The 19,473-nt window shown below is 36.8% G+C and overlaps 1 protein-coding gene across 3 annotated transcripts in view; it reads right to left on the bottom strand.

Moving 5' to 3' along the window:
- Positions 1–19,473, bottom strand: part of fibcd1b (fibrinogen C domain containing 1b) — a 113,508-nt gene that overhangs the window by 67,004 nt on the left and 27,031 nt on the right. For 2 of the 3 annotated variants that reach the window (XM_034300496.2, XM_034300497.2), the window contains exon 2: positions 3,127–3,210. The exons of the other annotated variant lie outside the window; for it this stretch is intronic. In XM_034300496.2, the coding sequence (XP_034156387.2) occupies positions 3,127–3,210 (84 nt within the window). The remainder of the gene's footprint in view (positions 1–3,126; positions 3,211–19,473) is intronic. 3 annotated transcript variants of the gene reach the window in all.

The following is a 19,473-nucleotide window of genomic DNA, read 5'->3' as shown; positions in this document are numbered from 1 at the left end:
TTATGCTATCTTGAGTTTTAGAAATAATGCATAGTGTCAATGTCTTGGGTATTTTTACACTTTTGCCTAAAAGAAATGTAAAATGTGAAATTATAGGAATCATTTATAATATATTTTCATAATGTCATAGCTATATATTTAATATTGTCCTTGAATGCTATTCATCGGTATTGTCGTGTATTTACATTGTGTAAAATCTCAGGTTGAATTATTGTAGTTACAATGAATTGCCAGGCAGTGGTGCTGGACTTATTGCTGCTCCTCGCTTGAGTCAATGTTGCACAAGATGAACTTGCTGAAGTTCAAGGTCAGACGGTCGCATAACAGACACATTTCATGCACAACTGTCCAAGTAGCAAATGAGTCTGTCTGATGTCTGAATCCAGGTGAGTGCAAATTCTGTCTTAACGCCTTACTGTGCTCAGTTATCTCAACTCTAAATATTATGTGCTAAATGCAATCCTGTTATTGCTATTGCCATTTATTCATAATTCAACTTTAATCCTTCTGCAAAACATAACACCAGCACTCCACTAAACATTTAATATAACAAACAAGAATGTATCATGTGAGAAAAGTTTATTTTTGAAACATGAATTATTTTTCATTCATTCATGTCAATGCACAACAACAGTGCCAGAATAATTTGCTAATCTTGTGCAAGAAGGAACAAGGAGTCTGTGATCATTTTGTCCAGACTAAGTGACAGTGACTAAGACAGTTGCTACTTTATATTTTCCTGTTTTTATTTATTTTTTTTTTAACTATTTACTATTGCTGTCTCTCAAGGTGACGTATTCGGACATTCTAAATGGGACAGACTTGTTTAAGGAAGGCTATCTCCACCCCAAAACGGTGCAACCTGAATGGAACACAGAGGAAGCTATGATATATTGAATCAACCAGGACATTTTGGTGGAAAAGGTTGCTCATGTTCATTACACTCCAGACTGTATTTCACATGCACCTTATTAATGACTGCTGCTGATGTGTTATGCTCAGTAATATGGGCTGAAAAATATCAGCCCCAGTGCACACAACATCCAGGGGCATCTCACTCAGTGTAATAACCTCACAAGACCGTCACTGATATCTGAACCGGCTCCAGCCTCACTTCTTCTTACCATTCTGTGTACTTTTCTTATGACCATTGGTGGTATTGTTGCACTTTGGTTCCACAAAAGACAAAAATAATCTGCTTTAAAACTTCTGTCTTTTGCCAAACTCCTGCATCGCACCCTAATTCATTAAAGAGCCAGAATCATTTTTGCCTCCGAGTCCTTTTGAATCTCGTATGAAAAAAGGATTCATGCAGTTTACAATATTATCATATTATATGCGGTGTATGTATACAAAATTATACTACGATAATATAATTATAACTATTATTATAATTATAAGTTACTTTAGATATTAAGCAATACAGGAGGTGTATCAGTTATTTGGCCATAGTTAATATTAAAAATAAGAATATATACAAAAAAAAAAGAAAAAAAAAGTGTAAGTCAGTATATGTCAGTGTAATCAGGTGGAATTTCAGTTCCAAGCAGAATTTTCTCAAACAGCTAAAACAATGATTTCTTCACGTTTTAACTAATTAGGATTTTTGTATTAGTTTTGGATAAAAAAGCTGGTTGTGGTGTATGCAGACTTATTATGTATCCTATTATTATAATTCAAGATGTTGGATCAATGAGTGATTACTAACAGAAAAATTTAGGGTCAAATCATACCTAATTTGTTGACAATACTTTACATTATGGTACACTAATCTAACATAGTTCATTATGCAAACATAGCTATAATACAAGTAATTTTAGCAAAATGCACTATGCTGTTTCATTCGACTGAAAACAAATCCCAAACCTCAAATTGAACTGTTTGTGGTGAGGCTGAATGGTGGGTGGCAGTAATTAACCCTATTCTGACCTGATTATCAGCCATTATAAAGCTATTATAAAACTGCCCATATAGTTGATGCACTGAGGATATGAACATTTATGCACATTACATATGCACAATGTGATACATGTACTGCAGCAGGGTTAGGGTTAAATTAGTCATCAGCCCACTGTTGGGCTCTTAAGCAGGACTGTCGCTGTATCTCAGTTAGCACTGGTTGAAATCATCTGCCAAAATCAGAATGTAATAAATGAATGTAATGTGCTAAATAGTCTATTGTCTCAGCTTTTTTAATTAGAAATGTATGTGAAGGGAGAACCATTGTCTACTTTTAAATGATGTGCTATTTTATGACAATTTTGCATGTGGATTTTGTTAATACGTTACAACAAAATGAAATTGAAACTCTAAAGGTTATGTGATAGCATTACATTTGGATGTATTTGCTAATATTATTTCCTTGGGGCTGAAAAGAGAGGCAGAGAGAGAGAGAGAGAGAGAGAGAGAGAGGAAAGGCGTATCAAAAGTAAACCAGACAGAACCCTTCGACTCTGGCTGGTGTTTGTGTGTGTGTGTGTGTGTGTGTGTGTGTGTGTGTGTGTGTGTGTGTGTGTGTGTGTGAGTGAGAGTGAGAGAGAGAGAGAGAGAGTTATCTCCTAACAAAATTATGAAATGCAATATCTTTGCTTTACTCTCTCTGTTAATTTTTAGAGGCATTGTCAGACAGAATGTGATGGTTTAATTTTAGAAATTAAATTATTTTAATTTAAAACACTGTGTCTACATAAGAGATAGATAGATAGATAGATAGATAGATAGATCTGAGCAGATTTACTTCTTCAGTCAAGTGCCAGCCGATTTAAACTCTAAGGGAATCTGAGCTTATATTTATTTCGAGTTCAGTCACAGACAGAATGTATTTGCATAAGGGCTATCTAGTAAACGGAGAGCTGGTAAATGTATTTTCAACTCAAGGTCAGGGCTGCATTTTTAGTTCTGCATTTTAAATGTACATGTCATAATGTACAGTATGTATTAGAGGTGAAAGAGCATGAATGATTCGTGGAATTATGTAGTTAGTATGTGGTTATATTATATTATCGCCTTACAATTTATCACCTTCATACAGGATAAATAAATGATGGTTCATATCCCATCACACGTCTAGTGTGTAACCTATGCGTGTGTGTGTATGTGTGTTTGCATTTGTGTGCAAGCCCTTACCTTGGGAGCTGTTTGCCTGACTGTGTCTGAGTCAGACCAGCGGTGTTTGAGCTGCGAAGAGCTGGGTACACACTCGCAGAAGGTCTGCATCAAACAAACAAAATTAGGTAAGAAACCATCTAAAATTATTCTGAGGTTTGGCCTAAAGTTACAGAAATGTTTCTAGAAAATCAAAATATTCAGGAAAAAAGCTATTTTATGGGCTGCACAAAAGTACACTTTTGCTCAGAGCTAATAGCAGAATAAGAGCGTCTATTTGTACGCCTATAATTTTGCCCTGTGACCCTTCCCGTAGCTTTAAACGCATCTCTCTAAGCGATGTGAATGCCCTTTATCCTATACACCCCCACACATGGTCAGCTTACACCGCTTCCCTAAGCACATCCGATCAGATTTGCCTCTTCATGTTCCAGCCAATAAAGACTGAAACTATTCCATTAGCATTAAAGCTTAATGGCAGGAGAATCGGATCAAAGAAACATTAAGCTGCATGTCTGAGGAAGTGTGTGCACGTGTTTGCGTCTTAGAGGAAGAGGCAGAGTGGAGAGAGAGAGAGAGAGAGGGAGGGAGGGAGCTAGAGAGAGTGAGAGACACCGGGTATTTTATGGAAGGGGACGTGTCCTTTAGGAGATTGTGAGCGCTGTGTGTAGAAAGAGCTGAACACCACCATGTGTGTGTGTCTGTGGTAAGTGTGTGTGTAAGCTGGTTAATCAGAGAAAAGAGGCTTTTGACACATTCCCTCCCATGAGAGGTGCAAAATAGAAAGATCCAGTATAAACAGCATTTATCCCAAACGCCCACAGTGTGGACAAGGCTGTGCGCACTTGCTGTGATCCAATTTCACACACATGAACTCATACAGAACGTAACTGGGTCTGTAATGGTTTTTGGTTCAGGATGGGTTAAAATCGCATGTAGTTCACACAGGAGGTGGCAATCGTTATATCCATACTTCTAAGCCACACCTATTAGGAACACCTGTACACCTGCTCATTCATGCAAATGACCTATCATGTGGCAGCAGTGCTATGTATGAAATCATACAGATACATGTCCAGAGCTTCTGTTACTGTCCACATCAAACATCAGAATGGGGGAAAATGTGAATTCAGTGACATTGACCATGGCATGGTTGTTGTTCTTTCCAGATGGACTAGTTCGAGTATTTCAGAAACTGCTGATTTCCTGGGATTTTCCTACACAACAGTCTCTTGGGTTTATACAGATTGGTGTGAAAAACAAACAAAAAAATCCTGTGAGCGATAATTCATGCTTTGTTGATGAGTGCGAATGTCCAGACTGGTTCAAGTTGTCACGAATACTACAGTAACTCAAATAACCACTCATTACAACCGTGGTGTGCAGAAAAGATTTTGTGTATTGCTCTGGTGCCACATGATTATCTGACTAGACAACTGCATGAATAATCAGGAGTATAGGTGTTCTAAATAAAGTGGTATAAAATCTAAAATAACTTTGATTGTGTACAGTGGCTGGTCATGATATTCAGTGTGAATGCAAAAAAAAACCACCATCGTAACTCTCTATTATGATTATTGAAACCATTATGGTTGAGGCTTTTAGCATGGGGTCTCATCACAGGCAAAAAAAAAACTATTATGCATACACACAGGAACACACACACACAAACTCATTGGAAGATGGATAGTCAACAAGACCATTCGTGATCATGCTGTGTCTCTTTCAAGTAGCAAACATGATAAACAAAAAAGCGGTGCTTGCCGTCAGCCAGATCTTTTGTTCAAGCTGAGATGTGTGTAGCTTTTTTTCAGCTATAGGTGTGTGTATGGTCTGTGATTGTCAAATGGTTGGTGTGTTATGAAACCAAGAAGATGCCTGCAAAATTGGATGCATCAGGTTCTAAGAGTTAAGCAGCTTGAGCTTTACAATCACTAACAAGCTCTAACAAAACAAAGCACCATCTCTTAATCCCAGTTGTGGGAACCCCAGAATCTACACATTTATGTAAGAATTACTGGGATAAATCTCTACGTATAAGGACAAATGAGCATATAAATGATCTGACAAACCACGCAATATCAGTGCCAAAAAAAACAATTTACACTAAAGTGTAGCAATAAAGAATCTCTTTTTCTACAATTTGCTTTGGTTCCAGTCGTCTGTGCAATTACAGGGCCTTTATGCAACTGCATATAAAATGTGTCGTTATTCCAAAACAATAAGCCTTGAAAATAAAGGTGACATTTTGTGCCTTAGGCTCACATTTATTTGTTATTCTTTGAGTCAGACTTTACCAGTATGCAATACAATTATAGCTTCAGCCGTGTATTGCAGATCACATTTAGCTGTGGAAATTGAGTTATAAATGGGTTATAATTTCCACAAATGTTAAAACAATCACAGATCATTTTAAGATAATATAAATGAACATAATGTGTGCATAGCCATAAAGACTGTCATATACTAGCTTGTGCTAGAAAAAAACATAGATTGACACTTTATCTACAAATTTTTTTTAGCTTTTTGCTCTTCAGTTTATTCTTCCTCCAGTTTCAAAAACTGCTCTCTCTCTTTGCACAGGACCAATAATTCATCATCACCCTGTCTGTTGGTATTTTACTCCAATTTTTCCCCATTATGAATTTTTACCATGCTTCATAAAGAATGTCTAAATAGCTTTTGAGGGCGAATACATGAATGGTATGAGTTTTGTATAAAGCCCTTGACCTACATGCCTGCATTACACTTTGACCTTAAAAGTGAAATGGAAAGCCATGATATGGATTGAGCAATAAAACTCTTTTTTTTAAAAAACAAATCGCCTGATTTTTAATGTTGTTAGTCCGATAAGTGTCAGAGACAAAGGTCCCAGAGAGAGCGAACCATAAATAAACAACAGTTAGCCACTAAACAGCCAGTCAAATTATACATTAAACTAGTAAAAATGGTAACTAATACACTAGGGGTGAATAATACACATAACTTTGAGCAGCACAGTTCATTGTTTATCACCTCACCTCAACAGGTGCACAGCAAAAAGAGAACATACCGAAACTGTTGGTGGTGCCGAAGCGGAACAGTTGGCACATCTAATTTAAAATTAACATTACTGTCCTCACATTCAACTGCCTACAATAATACTCACAGAGGGAACACATGAATAAACAAGAGGCTTATTTCTGAGAACACTAGGTTCATTGTAATCCAGAAGACAAGAGCTAAAAAACAAACAAATTCAGAAATCTCTAACATTTCTTTCTTTTTCAAACAACAGTACCAAATTCACCAAATTCACCAAGGCTTTAAAACAAACTGGACATGGCTCGTGCTCTAAAGTTGTGCATTAAACATTCCTTGCCAAAAGTACTTTGAAAGATATCCTGTGTATCTAAACACTTATTTAAAAAGACACTACACTAAAAAGACACGTGGTACTACGGAAAAGTGTTCGCCCTGTCATTGCGAGATCAAGTTTGAATCCAGCTATGCCACAGCCATCCAGGTGAGCAAAACTGGCCATGATCTCTGGATGGGAGGGATGGGAGGGATGGCATACTCCCTCCCCTGTCAATCACAAGGACACTAGCCTTTCATGGCTAGTATGATTTACACGGATGTATGCGGAAGAGGGTAGACAGTGTGTTATGCTGCTCTGTGACCATAGCTGGCTGGCTTCATGTGTCTCAGAGGAAGCATGTGTTAGCCTTCTCCCTCTCCAGTTGGAAACTGTCATATGATAGGGGAGGGCACATGCTATGTGCAAGTAGGTTAAATAGAAATTCTGCCATATTTTTCTACCCAAAGATAGAAAGCATTGTTAATATATGAAATTTAACAGTTGTTTGGTCATATTTGTGCATTGCCTATTTAACCAAATTGTTTTTTGGCCTCTGTGCTTTCAGTATAGGTGTACTATGGATGCAACAAAATATGTATGCTCTATTGCCTGTTCCAATGACAATAACCAACTTAAAGGGATAGTTCACGCAAAAATGAAAATTCTGTCATCAATTACTCACCCTCATGTCATTCCAAACCCATAAGACTTTCGTCGGAACACAAATGAAGATATTTTTAATGGAACCTGGGAGATTTCTGTCCCTCCACTGACAGTCCATGTAACCAAAATGCCAAAAAGTTTGCTAAAGTGCTAAAGCGCTAAAGCGTGCATTAGGGTGAGTAATTGATGACAGAATTAAATTTTTGGGTGAACTATCCCTTTAAATAATTCGGTGTACACCTTGCTTTACCATTAATCTTAACAAGCCAAAATGAATTGGACACATAGTTATATAATACCATTAATTGTAAACATAGTATTAGCTTCCACTGCTATGCAGATGCTATGACAGACATCAGATTAATAAAGTTGAGGAATATGTAAAGGACATTAGACACTGGATGCTGAGTAACTTTCTCCTACTTCATTCTGACAAGACAGAAGTGCTTCTACTAGGACCACAGGCAGCTGTAAGTGAGTTTTCTGATTATACAGTCTTGAAGGCCTTTCAGTTCCATCAGCAGTGAAAGACCTTGGTGTGATTATTGATGTTAGTCTCTCGTTGAGAGACTACATTACTGTAAATTACATTGCTAGGGCAACCTTCTTCCGTCTTAGAAACATTGCCAAGCCAAGAAATACATATACACCAATTTATACACCACTATACCAAGTAACGAGTCACAAAACACACTATCATCACACACACACACACACACACACACACAGTGTAATACAATAATATAAAAATCAGCAGTTTATATGTAAACATCAGCACTTCCAAAAAAGGTCCAGAAAGTCAGGACAAAAAGCCCTGCTGATCAGGACAGCAAAGAAAACGCAAAAGGACCAACAGAACGTTCTGACAGACAGGTCAAGAGATTTGTTTGACATTTATAAAAATGTCAGCTGTAGTAATATCTTGCGAGAAGCTAATGTAAGTCAAAAGCTTCTGAGTGAAGTCAGGTTATAGGACAGATGTAATTAAAGGAAAATGCCTGAGGGGATTTGGGCCATACACCTTTAGACCCTAGGAAAGAAACAAAATTTTCGGAAGGTTGTTAGGGCTCTTTGTATGAACCTACTTCAAATTGTCAGCAGTCCAATAAATAAGGCAAAAGTATCTGAATATGTTTTTTTAGCAATGTTTTTTTAGCATCCATTGCTGTAACTCTCAAATTTACCTTTAGTTCTACAAGGTTATAAACAATCTCATTATTTCAGATTTACATGAGGAAATTCTCTCCATTTTGTACACTAGTAAATACAATATGATCCATTTGTCCAGTGTTCCCGTATACAGTACATTCTTTGTACTTCTAGCACATGTGTCTTTACCACAACAAAGGAGGTAACACAACAAAGCATTGCAGATGTATGAGATCCCTTCATGTTTAGCTTTAGTACAAGTTAATTGTTATGAAAGGTGTTGGGTACACTGAACTGTACTATTCCTTGTAGCTGGGTTGCTACCCTCAAGGGTACACCATTTGTCCAATTAGTTTGTATCTTGTACCTGGAAAGGTGCATATAGTGTACCTTTAAATCTGTACTCTTAAAGGTCATTATGGGCAAATTATGTACCTAAAATATTTTTTAAAGGTACATTCTATCCACATTTTCAGGTGAATGATTAATATTAAAGTTACAAAAGGTAAGTGTACCACACCAGTAACAAGGAAAGGTACGGTTTAGTACCCTTTTTTTTCCCTGTAAGTGTAGTCTCAAAGCATGCTGCTAAAGATTTGTACCAAGTTTGGTGTTAATTCACAGAAATTGTACATTACTTCCTGTTCATTTGTAGCGCCACTGACTTGTCCACTGACACGAAAGGGTTTCTTTGAAGGTGAAGTACTGAGAACAGGTACCAAGACTGGAAAGGATATGTACAAGAAATATGCCAAATATAAGTCAAATCTGGTACCACATTACAGACACATTTCAAAAATGGGAGAAAAAATTTTTTTTTTTGACCTTGTTCCAAACTTGTCTGATCATTGTTTCATTATGGTTGCATAACTACATAGAAGCAGCAAAAAGACAAATATTTCATTTAAAGTCAAGATGGTACAGGTGCAAAGAAACTTTTCGAGACATTAAAGTTGTATTCCAGGACTCAGGACACAACCTCACGAAAAGTGTTGAAAGAACTGGAGAGTTTCAGCGCTTGACTTGAGGTGAAACAGAAGAACAGTCTTAATGAAGTTGATGTAGGATTTTAAGGGTTTAGACCCCAGTGACACATGACCTAAGAGTACACATTCAGGGTCTAGTGATGGAAGAACCCTGAACAGGGAGCAAGGCTTAAAAAGTCATAAGCAAAAGTTTAGATGAGGGTTGAATCTGGTAGCCAGTGTAGCTCTAGAGATGCAAGGTGATATTTTAATATGAGTGAAAACTGGTTGGGTTTTATAAATACTCATGATTTTGTACGGCTTTAACCAACAATCCCAATGAAGGAAATTACAGTAATTCTGACAAGTACGTGTAAAGGACATTTTGACCTTTTTCGGTCAGTACATGGTGTGAAAAAAATGGATGTCAACAGCCTGTTGGCAAAGAAAGGAACCAGATGAAACCCCAATGAAAGTTCAGACGACTTTGGACCTCTGCATCCCTTTAGTACCACCTGGATCAGAGTATACTTTGACTCGGATGCAACTAAACAGCAGAGGAAGTGTATTACATCAGAAATAAAAACGTCCTTATTCTGTTCAGGCAGCAGTGTTACCCTGTGCTTGAACTCGGCCAGGAACTACTACAAGGCATATCTTGTAATACGGTAGAACTCCCACGCACAGTGTTTCCTTCCTCCTCCAAGACTTACCTCCTCTTTTTGTAAAGAGCGTGCATAAATAGCTTATATATTATATAAAGCTTTTTTAATGATTTCAAACAGTTGTTTTGCACTGTATGACTGATTTGCATTGCACAGCAAATATTTCATCTAATGATAAAATTATGCATTTGGCTTATTCTGTGGGCAAAGATATAGAGTAATGATTGATATGGCGTATATTGATAATTGATATATGTCGTGGGGATTTATTGGATTATTATTACTTAAAAATACTTACACATAGAATGGTGCTGTCCTTTATTGCTTTATTCAGAAATTGTAGATTAAATTTAGAAGCAGCAGTTCATATTTTTAGAGTAATATTATATCACAGTGTGACTGAATTCTCAAATCAGAAGGTTCAGTTTCAGCTGTAACATAAATGACAGGTTTATGTTAATATGCTCGCTCTAACACGTTTTTTTCTAAAGAAATAGCTTATTCATATGAGCAGATGCTCTACCTAATTTAAGTATAATCATTAAAAATTGTGTTAAATACATACAGTGTGTATATGTATTTACATGTAATGTAATATATACACTATAAGGCCAAAGGTTTGTGGATACCTGACCGTCACACCCATATGTGGTTCTTCCCCAAACTGTTGCCACAAAGATGGAAGCACACAACTGTATAGGATGTCTTTGTATGCTGTAGCATTACGATTTCCCTTCACTGGAACTAAGGGGCCGAAACCTGTTCCAGCCTGACAGTGCCCCTGTGCACAAAGAGTTTCATGTGAACACGGTTTGCCAAGGTTGGAGTGGAAGAACCTGAGTGGCCTGCACAGAGCCCTGACCTCAACCCCAATGAACACCTTTGGGATGAAGTGAAACTCCAACTGCACCCCATATAACCTCCTCACCCAACATCAGTGCCTGACCTCACTAATGTTCTTGTGACTGAATGAGCCAAATCCCCATAGCTCCACTCCAATATCTAGTTGAAAGCCTTCTCAGAAGAGTGGAGGACATTATGACAACAAAGGGGGACTACATCTGGAATGAGATGATCAAAAATCACATACTGATGTGATGTCCACAAACTTTTGGCCATATATATATATATATATATATATATATATATATATATATATATATATATATATATATATATATATATATATATATATATATATATATATACACACACATACACACACACACACACACACACACACACATATGTATATGTACAGTTGGGTCCAAAAGTCTGAGACCACACTGCAAACCTGTGTTTTTTTTTTTTTGTTTTTGTTTTTTTTTCATTTAAAATAAACAGGTTTTTAGAATTTTTATATATTTGGAACAAAGTAAATGTTGGAAAATACATGCTCAATATTTAATATTTAATATTCTGCACTGTTTCTAGGTCCCTGTTTAAATGTAAGTAAATTTGTGATATTGACCATGTCAACTGCTATGTACAAAAGGTCAGATTTTCCTCATGCCTAATCTCTTTTGTTGAAGCATGTGTTCAGATGGATTTGATCTAAAACGGATCATAAGATTTTGCACAAACTTGTGGAGTCCTTGCCAGCTCAAGTGTACACTGTCATTAAAGAAAAAAAGCGGACATACCATGAAACTCTGAAATTCATGTAACTATCTCGAAGATTCTACTTTTCACTTAAGATGTTGTCAGTAATATAATTTAAATGAAAAATTGTTGTATTAAATTAGAAAAGAATATAAAATGGAAGTATTTTCAGAAGTGTTCTCAGACTTTTGGGCACCACCATATGTTAAAAACATAATCACTGATATGGTGCAGTGTTCTGTTAGGAGACATACAGTATATGTATGGTTTATGAAAGGAGTCTCCAGCGTCAGCGCTTTGTAAAAGTCAGTAAGCTTTCTGAGTTTGCGTTTTGTAGTAACATGACAAGCTGCATTTTTTTTTTTTTGTCTTATAAACCTTAACGACTGTTTATAGCTATTATAGCATAGTGATAACAGGTAATAATTTGTCTTCCATATCACTGTAACCATTCTTTCATTAATAAACTAAACAATCCACTTTGGGGCAGTTACTCTGCTTTGCGTTAAGCCACGATGCACCAGCCTTGTGTGGATTGATTTACTATAACAGCACCCCCAAATGTTTTATTTCATTTCCTAAGGCATCACCTACCACAGGCCCAGTTTTGTAATGCGGTTGATGATAGCACTTGCTGAGCGATTTTTTTTTTTATATGCCATTTTAGGCAAAAATTTCAAGTGTTCTGCGAGGGTTGAAATTATGAATTCTGACAGACAAGTTAAATGATTTTTTTTCCTCATCCATACAAATAAACTCTATTCTGTCAAAGAAAGTGAGCGGGCTCAGTTTGCTAGACATTAACTACTATTAATCACAACTGTTCTCATGACGGTAAGAAGAGTGACTTGACAGAAATATTGATGGGGCAATTTACCCTTTAATGAGATCTCTGCAAAACTTGCAAATTAGTCAGCATAGTTAATGATCACATTACCGTTTGACTTTATTTATTCCCCTAATTATTGCCATCTGACAGCTTATCATTAAACACGCTTTTCATACAATATTCGGTTTCCCGAAACATCTTTATTTGCATCATTATTTACAGTATGTAATAGAATAAAGGGATCCATCAAATTAGCTATTGGTTCAAAAGCCTCTGTGAGACCATGTAGGCAGAAGTAAACAGTTTTGCTACTTTTCTATTTGCCAAGTTCATACAAGAAAAAAAAAATGTTCTATGATTGTTCGTTTATTCCATTTTTTTTTCCAAATAAACTTAAAAGTCTGAGCGTGAGGGCCATGTTGACTATCCACCAGCTATAATTATAGTGAGAGATGGATGTTCCGAAATGGATGTTGAGATTAAATTCTCAGTAGAAAGAGAGTTACTAAGAACTCTACCAAATGTATTTAGGAACAGGCCATTTTTTGTCATTTTAGATTAATCACTAATGAGTGCGCTCTGCCAGATGACAAATAAAACAATGAGGCGTGCTTGCTGTTTTGCTTAGCTGGAGAGAGGTTATGACGAGCAGAAAGGGAAGCGTGTACATCTTAAAAGAAGGGGGAAATTTTTTTCCAGTTGTATAAAGCAGCAACTATAAAGTCCTTGGTAAAAATCTATAGCAATTCAAGTCATTAAGTATTTAAAAATTGCTTAATTTGCTATACTATCATATAGCTTCCAGTCAGCTCCAGAAGTATTGGTACGTTTGGTAACAATTGGTTAAAAAATGCTTTTGGTTAGTTAGCTTAACCCCACACTGAATGTTTTATTGAAGTACATTTATTTTCAGGAAAAAAAAAAACCTTGTCAAAAATATATTTATTTAGCAAACTCACACATCAGTTATTGGGACATCTGCATTTAGTTCAATGTGGAAACCTTCCTAACATAACAGAACCGAGTCTTCTGCTGTAAGGCGTGACTAATTTGGAGAATACAGAGGAGGAAATCTGAGACAAGTCAATACAGAATCTCTTCAGATCCTTCAGGGTTCTCGACTCTGTAGTCATATGCTTGATTCGGTGGTCTATCAACCATTTTTTTTCCAGTGTGAGCTAATTTCTGATAATAAACCACATTCCTTTAGCCTGGCCTCTGCAAGAAAAACAGCACCCTGGGTCCAGCGCACCACTTGAGATTGCCTTGCTGAAGGGCCTCACAGTATGTCCCTGACAGTTCTGGGATTTAGCATCACAACCACACACTATAATTACAGTTATAAAACTGAATATTCAAAGAACACTATTAAGATGTGGACCTCTTTACCACTCCCTGCAAATTCACTGTGCACTACAAAGCAAATATATTTTGTGCGCAGTTATGCATGGGTGTTTTCCTCAACTCAAATTAAGTCATATTGAAACAGAAATAGCATCCACCTTTGAGCTACTGCTGTTTTCTTTACACAGGCTTACTGTCACTTCATTCTACAAACAGTTGGACTGTGGATTTATGATTAATGTGTTTATTAGGACTCTGCGATTGCAGCTATTAATTGAAATTAACCGTGACACAGTTTATTGTAAGTGTACACACTCTGCCGGAAATACCTGTGTGATTTATCAAAGCAATTTGCAAGTAAACAAGCCATTATGTGTGAAATTTTACAGAGACTAAGTTGCAGAACAAAAAAGCATTCTGAAGGTTATCAGTTAGACAGCATACCTCACATCTATTGACATCTTAAGAACACGATCATGTACATGATGCTCCAGCCAAAATTACCTAATTATGTAGTGTAATATACTACTGTAAACACACAGTAATGAGAAGGACAGACCAACAAAGCCACATTTCAATGGTCCACAGTCCTAGTAAAGTGAACATTGCCAAGAGTATGTGTAATTGCATGTCAAGTATAAAAGCAGTAAATTTTGTCACAACAGTTCAAATTACGACATGAACACAAAATAGTGTTTATGGTACAGCTTTTCGGGTGAGATTGTACAATAAATATTTACCGTGGTAATTATATTAATCTAATTTTAATCTAATCTAACTATCTTTATAAAGCTGACAATTACTAAAATTTAGGTAATTTATTTTTAACTGGTAGAAACCGAGTTCCACAAACTACCTAAAAGACCTAGTCTTTGGTGGTATTTATTTTGTGCACACTATCACAGTTCACGGTGTCACGTTCAGACATAACAAACCGTACAGTATTAACACCACACTATATTTGTGCACCTTTAAGCACTCAAAATGGCATATTTATTAAGGGTAATTAACTCATTTGGAAGACACAATTCCATTTTCCTTTTCCTCCATCCCAGTGTCCTCACTTCCTTTTCTTCCTCTTTGCTTTTCACCATGCCACCTTAAAACATGCCAATCCTGATGTCATCCTTTCTCAGGCCCTTTTGATTGATTTGACATTTTGAATAATTTAGTACTCGAATATGGAATCACATCTTTTAACTGCTCGTTTTTTTTTTTTAATCCATCCCCTCCTTTTCCCCTCCTCTCTGCCTTTCCACCTCCTATGGGCTGAGAAATTGCTCTATGTCAGTTAGATGGGTTTTCGATTCAATGTAAATTATTCAGTAAGTTTCATCTGTGTTATGGCTCTTTGACAGAGAAAGTCATTGCTGCTCCCCAACCAGTCACTCTGTGTCACATGGAAACAGGTTCAAGAGATGGAACTAACGAGGAGGCCTGCCATGTTTATTTAAAAGAGATGAAACAGAATACATGAGACAAACTACTGGTAAGCCTCAAAATAAACATGGGCAATAGAACAACAGTCAAGGCACCATCAAACAATCTATGGGCAAAATAGGGCAGGCAAGGGATATATAGTCAGGTCCATAAGTATTTGGATATTGACAAAGCTATTGTTATGTTAGCTGTCTACCACAGTATAGTGGAGTTAAAAAATGAATATGAACTTTCAGCCCCAACCCAAACCCCCCACCCACCCCTTCTGAGGGAACAAAAGTAATTAAGTAAGTACTGTAAGTAAGTAAGCCAAAAGACAGTTGGCTGCTCAGCTGTTCCATGGACAAGAGAAAAGGTCTAGAGCTGATTTCAACTGTGCCATTTGCATTTGTAATCTGTTGCTGTTAACTCTCAAAATGAAGTCTAAAGAGACCATTTTAAACAAATTCATAAGAGATACAGCAAAAACAATAAGTGTGGTCAAATCAACTATTTGGTACATTCTTAAAAAAAAGTACAAACAGGTGAGTTCAGGAACACCAAAAGGCCTGGAGGACCACAGACAACAACTGTGGTGGATGATAGAAAAAGTTAAGAAAAACCCCTTAAGAAAAACCCCTTCACAACAGTTGGCAGATCCAGTGCACCCTCCAGGAGGTACGCGTATCTGTGTCAAAGTCAACAATCAAGAGATGTCCTCAACAGAGTAAATACAGAGGATTTAACACAAGATGTAAAACATTGGTAAGACTCAAAAACAGGAAGACCAGATTAGAGCTTGCCAATAAAAATGAAAAGAAGGGGACAAAAAAAAAAAAAATAATAATAATAATAATAATAATAATAATCGACAAAAGCCTGTACAGTTCTGGAACAACATCCTCCTCCTTCATCTAATGGCGTGGGCATGTATCGCTGCTAATGGAACTGGTTCCCTTGTATTTATGGATGATGTGACTGCTGGCAAAAGCAGCAGGATGAATTCTGAAGTGTAAAGGTCTATATTATCTGCTCAGATTTGGCCAAATGCTTCAAAACCCACTGGATGGTGCTTCGCAGTACAGATGGATGATGACTTGAAGCATACTTTGAAAGCAAGACAAGACTTTATTAAGGCAAAGAAGTGGAATGTTCTGCAGTGGCCAAGTCAATAACCTGACCTGAACTTATTGAACATGCATTTCACTTGCTGCAGGCAAAACTGAAGGCAAAACACCCAAGAACAAGAAGAAAGTGAAGACAGCTACAGTAACCAAGTAAAAAAATGAAAATTTAATTTATGATTATGTGCAGTTGTCCACTTACTTTTGGGCTCTTACAAAGGGGGCTGGGGGGAGAGTGTATGGCAGGCTCTGGAACATGTTCTGGAAAGTGCTGTAATTCCTATGCCATTCACCCAATTATTTGTAAATACAATCAAATTAAAGCTGAAAGTCTGCACTTTGATTTCAATTGCAATATACTGTAGTAGCTTGCTAAAATAAAAACAACTTTGTCAATGTTCAAATATTTATGGACCTGGCTGTATATTCACACTAAATACCTGGTGGGGAATAATGACTAATGACAAAGTGGGATAACTAAAGACATACAAGTGATGGAGTGAGGAGCTGACCAGAATTAGTCATTATAAAGATGGAATGAGGTACAGAAGAAAAAAGACTGGGGTGGAACAATGACCAAACCAGGGAGCCACTTAGGGACATCATGACTAGAGATGGAGCGTTAACCAAAACAGGAAGTGACTGCCACAAAGTTATGGAAAGTGTTGTGACACTGCCCATTGATTTGTGTGGGCGTGTGTGTTTCTGTGGGTGCATATAATCCTATGATTACTCAGAAACTATAATAGTCCAAATGTATTCCCCTTAATATTTCCCTCTGTTCTCTGTCTAGACTTCTCTTAAGTATGTGTGTGTCAAGCACACAGCAGGCTGTATTTAATCCCTCGCCCCTGCCTGTAATTAGTTCGGTGATTAACCTTGCCACTGCTGATCACATCAGCCTGCCTTAATGATGCTATTACCACTTGCTGTTTACTCATCTACAACCATTTATCCTGTACACAATATTAGCTCGTCTCTTGCACCCAGATCCACATTTACGCAGATGATCTTATTAAAAAGAGGTAGTTGTGCAGAAGTCATGTGATTATAAACTCACAATGAAATTGCCAGATCCAAGGATATTCAGTAGCTAATAATGTTGCTTAATATGATCCTTATTATTCACCCTCCTTGAACACAAAATAGCCCCTAATATTAAAGTGCAAGGGAAAATTAGTTCTGTGGCAACCAGTTGCCAGCAAAAGTCACATAATAAGTTGAATGGAGTCCACCCACATGCAATTAAAGGGCCACATGATCTCAATATATAGTGTATAGCTAAGTGTTTGTGGACATCTGACCGTCATGCTCATATGTGCTTTTTGAATATCTGATTCTAGATTTAGTCCCCTTTTGCTGTTACAATAACCTCCATTCTTCTGGGAAGGCTTTCCACTAGATTCTAGCGCATGGCTGTGTAGATTTGTGCTCATTCAGGCACAAGACCCTTAGTGAGGTTGATCACTGATGTCCAATGATATGCAATATTATAATTTCCATCCATTGCAAATACTAATTTATTTGCATTAGAGCAGTAAGAAAAATAGCTTCATTGTTCATCATTGGGGCTGAGGTCAGGCTCAGGCCATTTGAGTTCTTCTACACCAACCTTGGCAAACCATATCTTCATAGACCTCGCTTTGTGTGCAGGGGCATTGTCATGATGGAATAGGTTTGCCCTAGACCCCTTAGTTCCAGTAAAGGGAAATCTTAATGCCACAGTATACAAAGACATTCTAGACAAATTGTATGCTTACAACTTTGTGGCAACAGGAGATATCCCATATATGGGTGTGATGGTCAGGTATCCACATACCTTTGGCCATATAGTGTATGTTGAGGAATAGAATACTTTTGTCAAACTTTTTTTTTCATCTATCTATCTATCCAAATGTTAATGTCTTCCCAGAGACATTCCACAAGAAAATTCCACACAGTACACAATCTAAAATGCCATCTTATTCACCGTTGCTCATTACTCATTACATTGGGTACAAACATAATGGTTCTGTAGTACTTGCTGAAAGCTACGTATCTAATTACATTTAGCTTAGGATCATTTTTAAGACACACATTTTTTTCCCCAAATATTTATTTAGTAGGTTGATACACTGTGGAGAATTTTTTTTCCTTATATATTTTTTGATATTATAAACAATTGAAAGCTATTTTTCTTACTGCTCTAATGCAAATAAATTAGTATTTGCAATGGATGGAAATTATAATATTGCATATCATTAGCAGCAAGTGGAAATGCTCAAAAAATGCTCATTGGCTATAAACATAAAAGATTTGAGATGCATAAAAAACTATTTATAATCACACTGTGGCACACTTAATCCGAAATTAATTTAAATCATGAGGCACCTAGAGGTTCCTACCACCAGCAGATACATTTAAAATTTGCATTTATTTATTTGCATTGCTTTTATCCAAAATGACATACAGGTGAGGCAGAATTCATTCCAATCACTGAGCTGTTAAAGCAAGCTGTAAAATCGTCACCAAGAGACCAGAAGCAAATGCAGCTCATTATAAGGAGAGCATAAGCATCACTCTAATTGCTGTGTTTACTTGTATATGTTAATACTCAAGAAGTGATAGAAACAGTGGTAACAAAACTGCAAATCAAAATATACAAGTTTTGTAATCCTGAAATACAACATACACATCATGGTTATCATAGGTCATCTATTACAACGCTGGCAAAAGAGAACATACTTAGATATAAATATACATACACACGCATAGAGAGAAAACATTCTGAATGTTTCTGCATCAGTGCCCGAGTTCTTTTGGCACATCTGAGACACCAGGCATTACATAAGCAAACAAAATAATATCTACGATGTATTTTTAATTACAATATTATATTCTCTTATAAATGGTGACAAAATGTGAGGCAATTATCATCATATGAAAATGTAATATGTAATATGAACATAGGCCCGAGAGAATATATTCTCTTGCTATCTGTCCTCTATAGCTATAGCTACGATTTATAGTGTTAAAATTGTGTGTTTTTAAGAAAGCTAAATGTCACAGCCCAGTCCAGTCCCAGTCCAGTCCCTCCGTTTTGTTGTCCTACTCAGCTTTACTAACTGCCTCAGCATTGCAATTTTAATTACCGCGTTTACTGGTTGTGATTCACTGCCCAGATATTTGGACTTTTCAATTTGTGGACTTTTATAATAAAGTTTAAGACTCATTCTCATGGTACTACATGTGCCAACGAATCTCTGACTGCTGGTCCTTACAAACAATT

The sequence above is a fragment of the Pangasianodon hypophthalmus genome, chromosome 27 (genome assembly GCF_027358585.1).
Source record: "Pangasianodon hypophthalmus isolate fPanHyp1 chromosome 27, fPanHyp1.pri, whole genome shotgun sequence".
Classification (NCBI taxonomy): Eukaryota; Metazoa; Chordata; class Actinopteri; order Siluriformes; family Pangasiidae; genus Pangasianodon; species Pangasianodon hypophthalmus.
The sequence above is the reverse complement of the archived record's forward strand: the minus strand, read 5'-3'. Positions and strand labels throughout refer to the sequence as shown.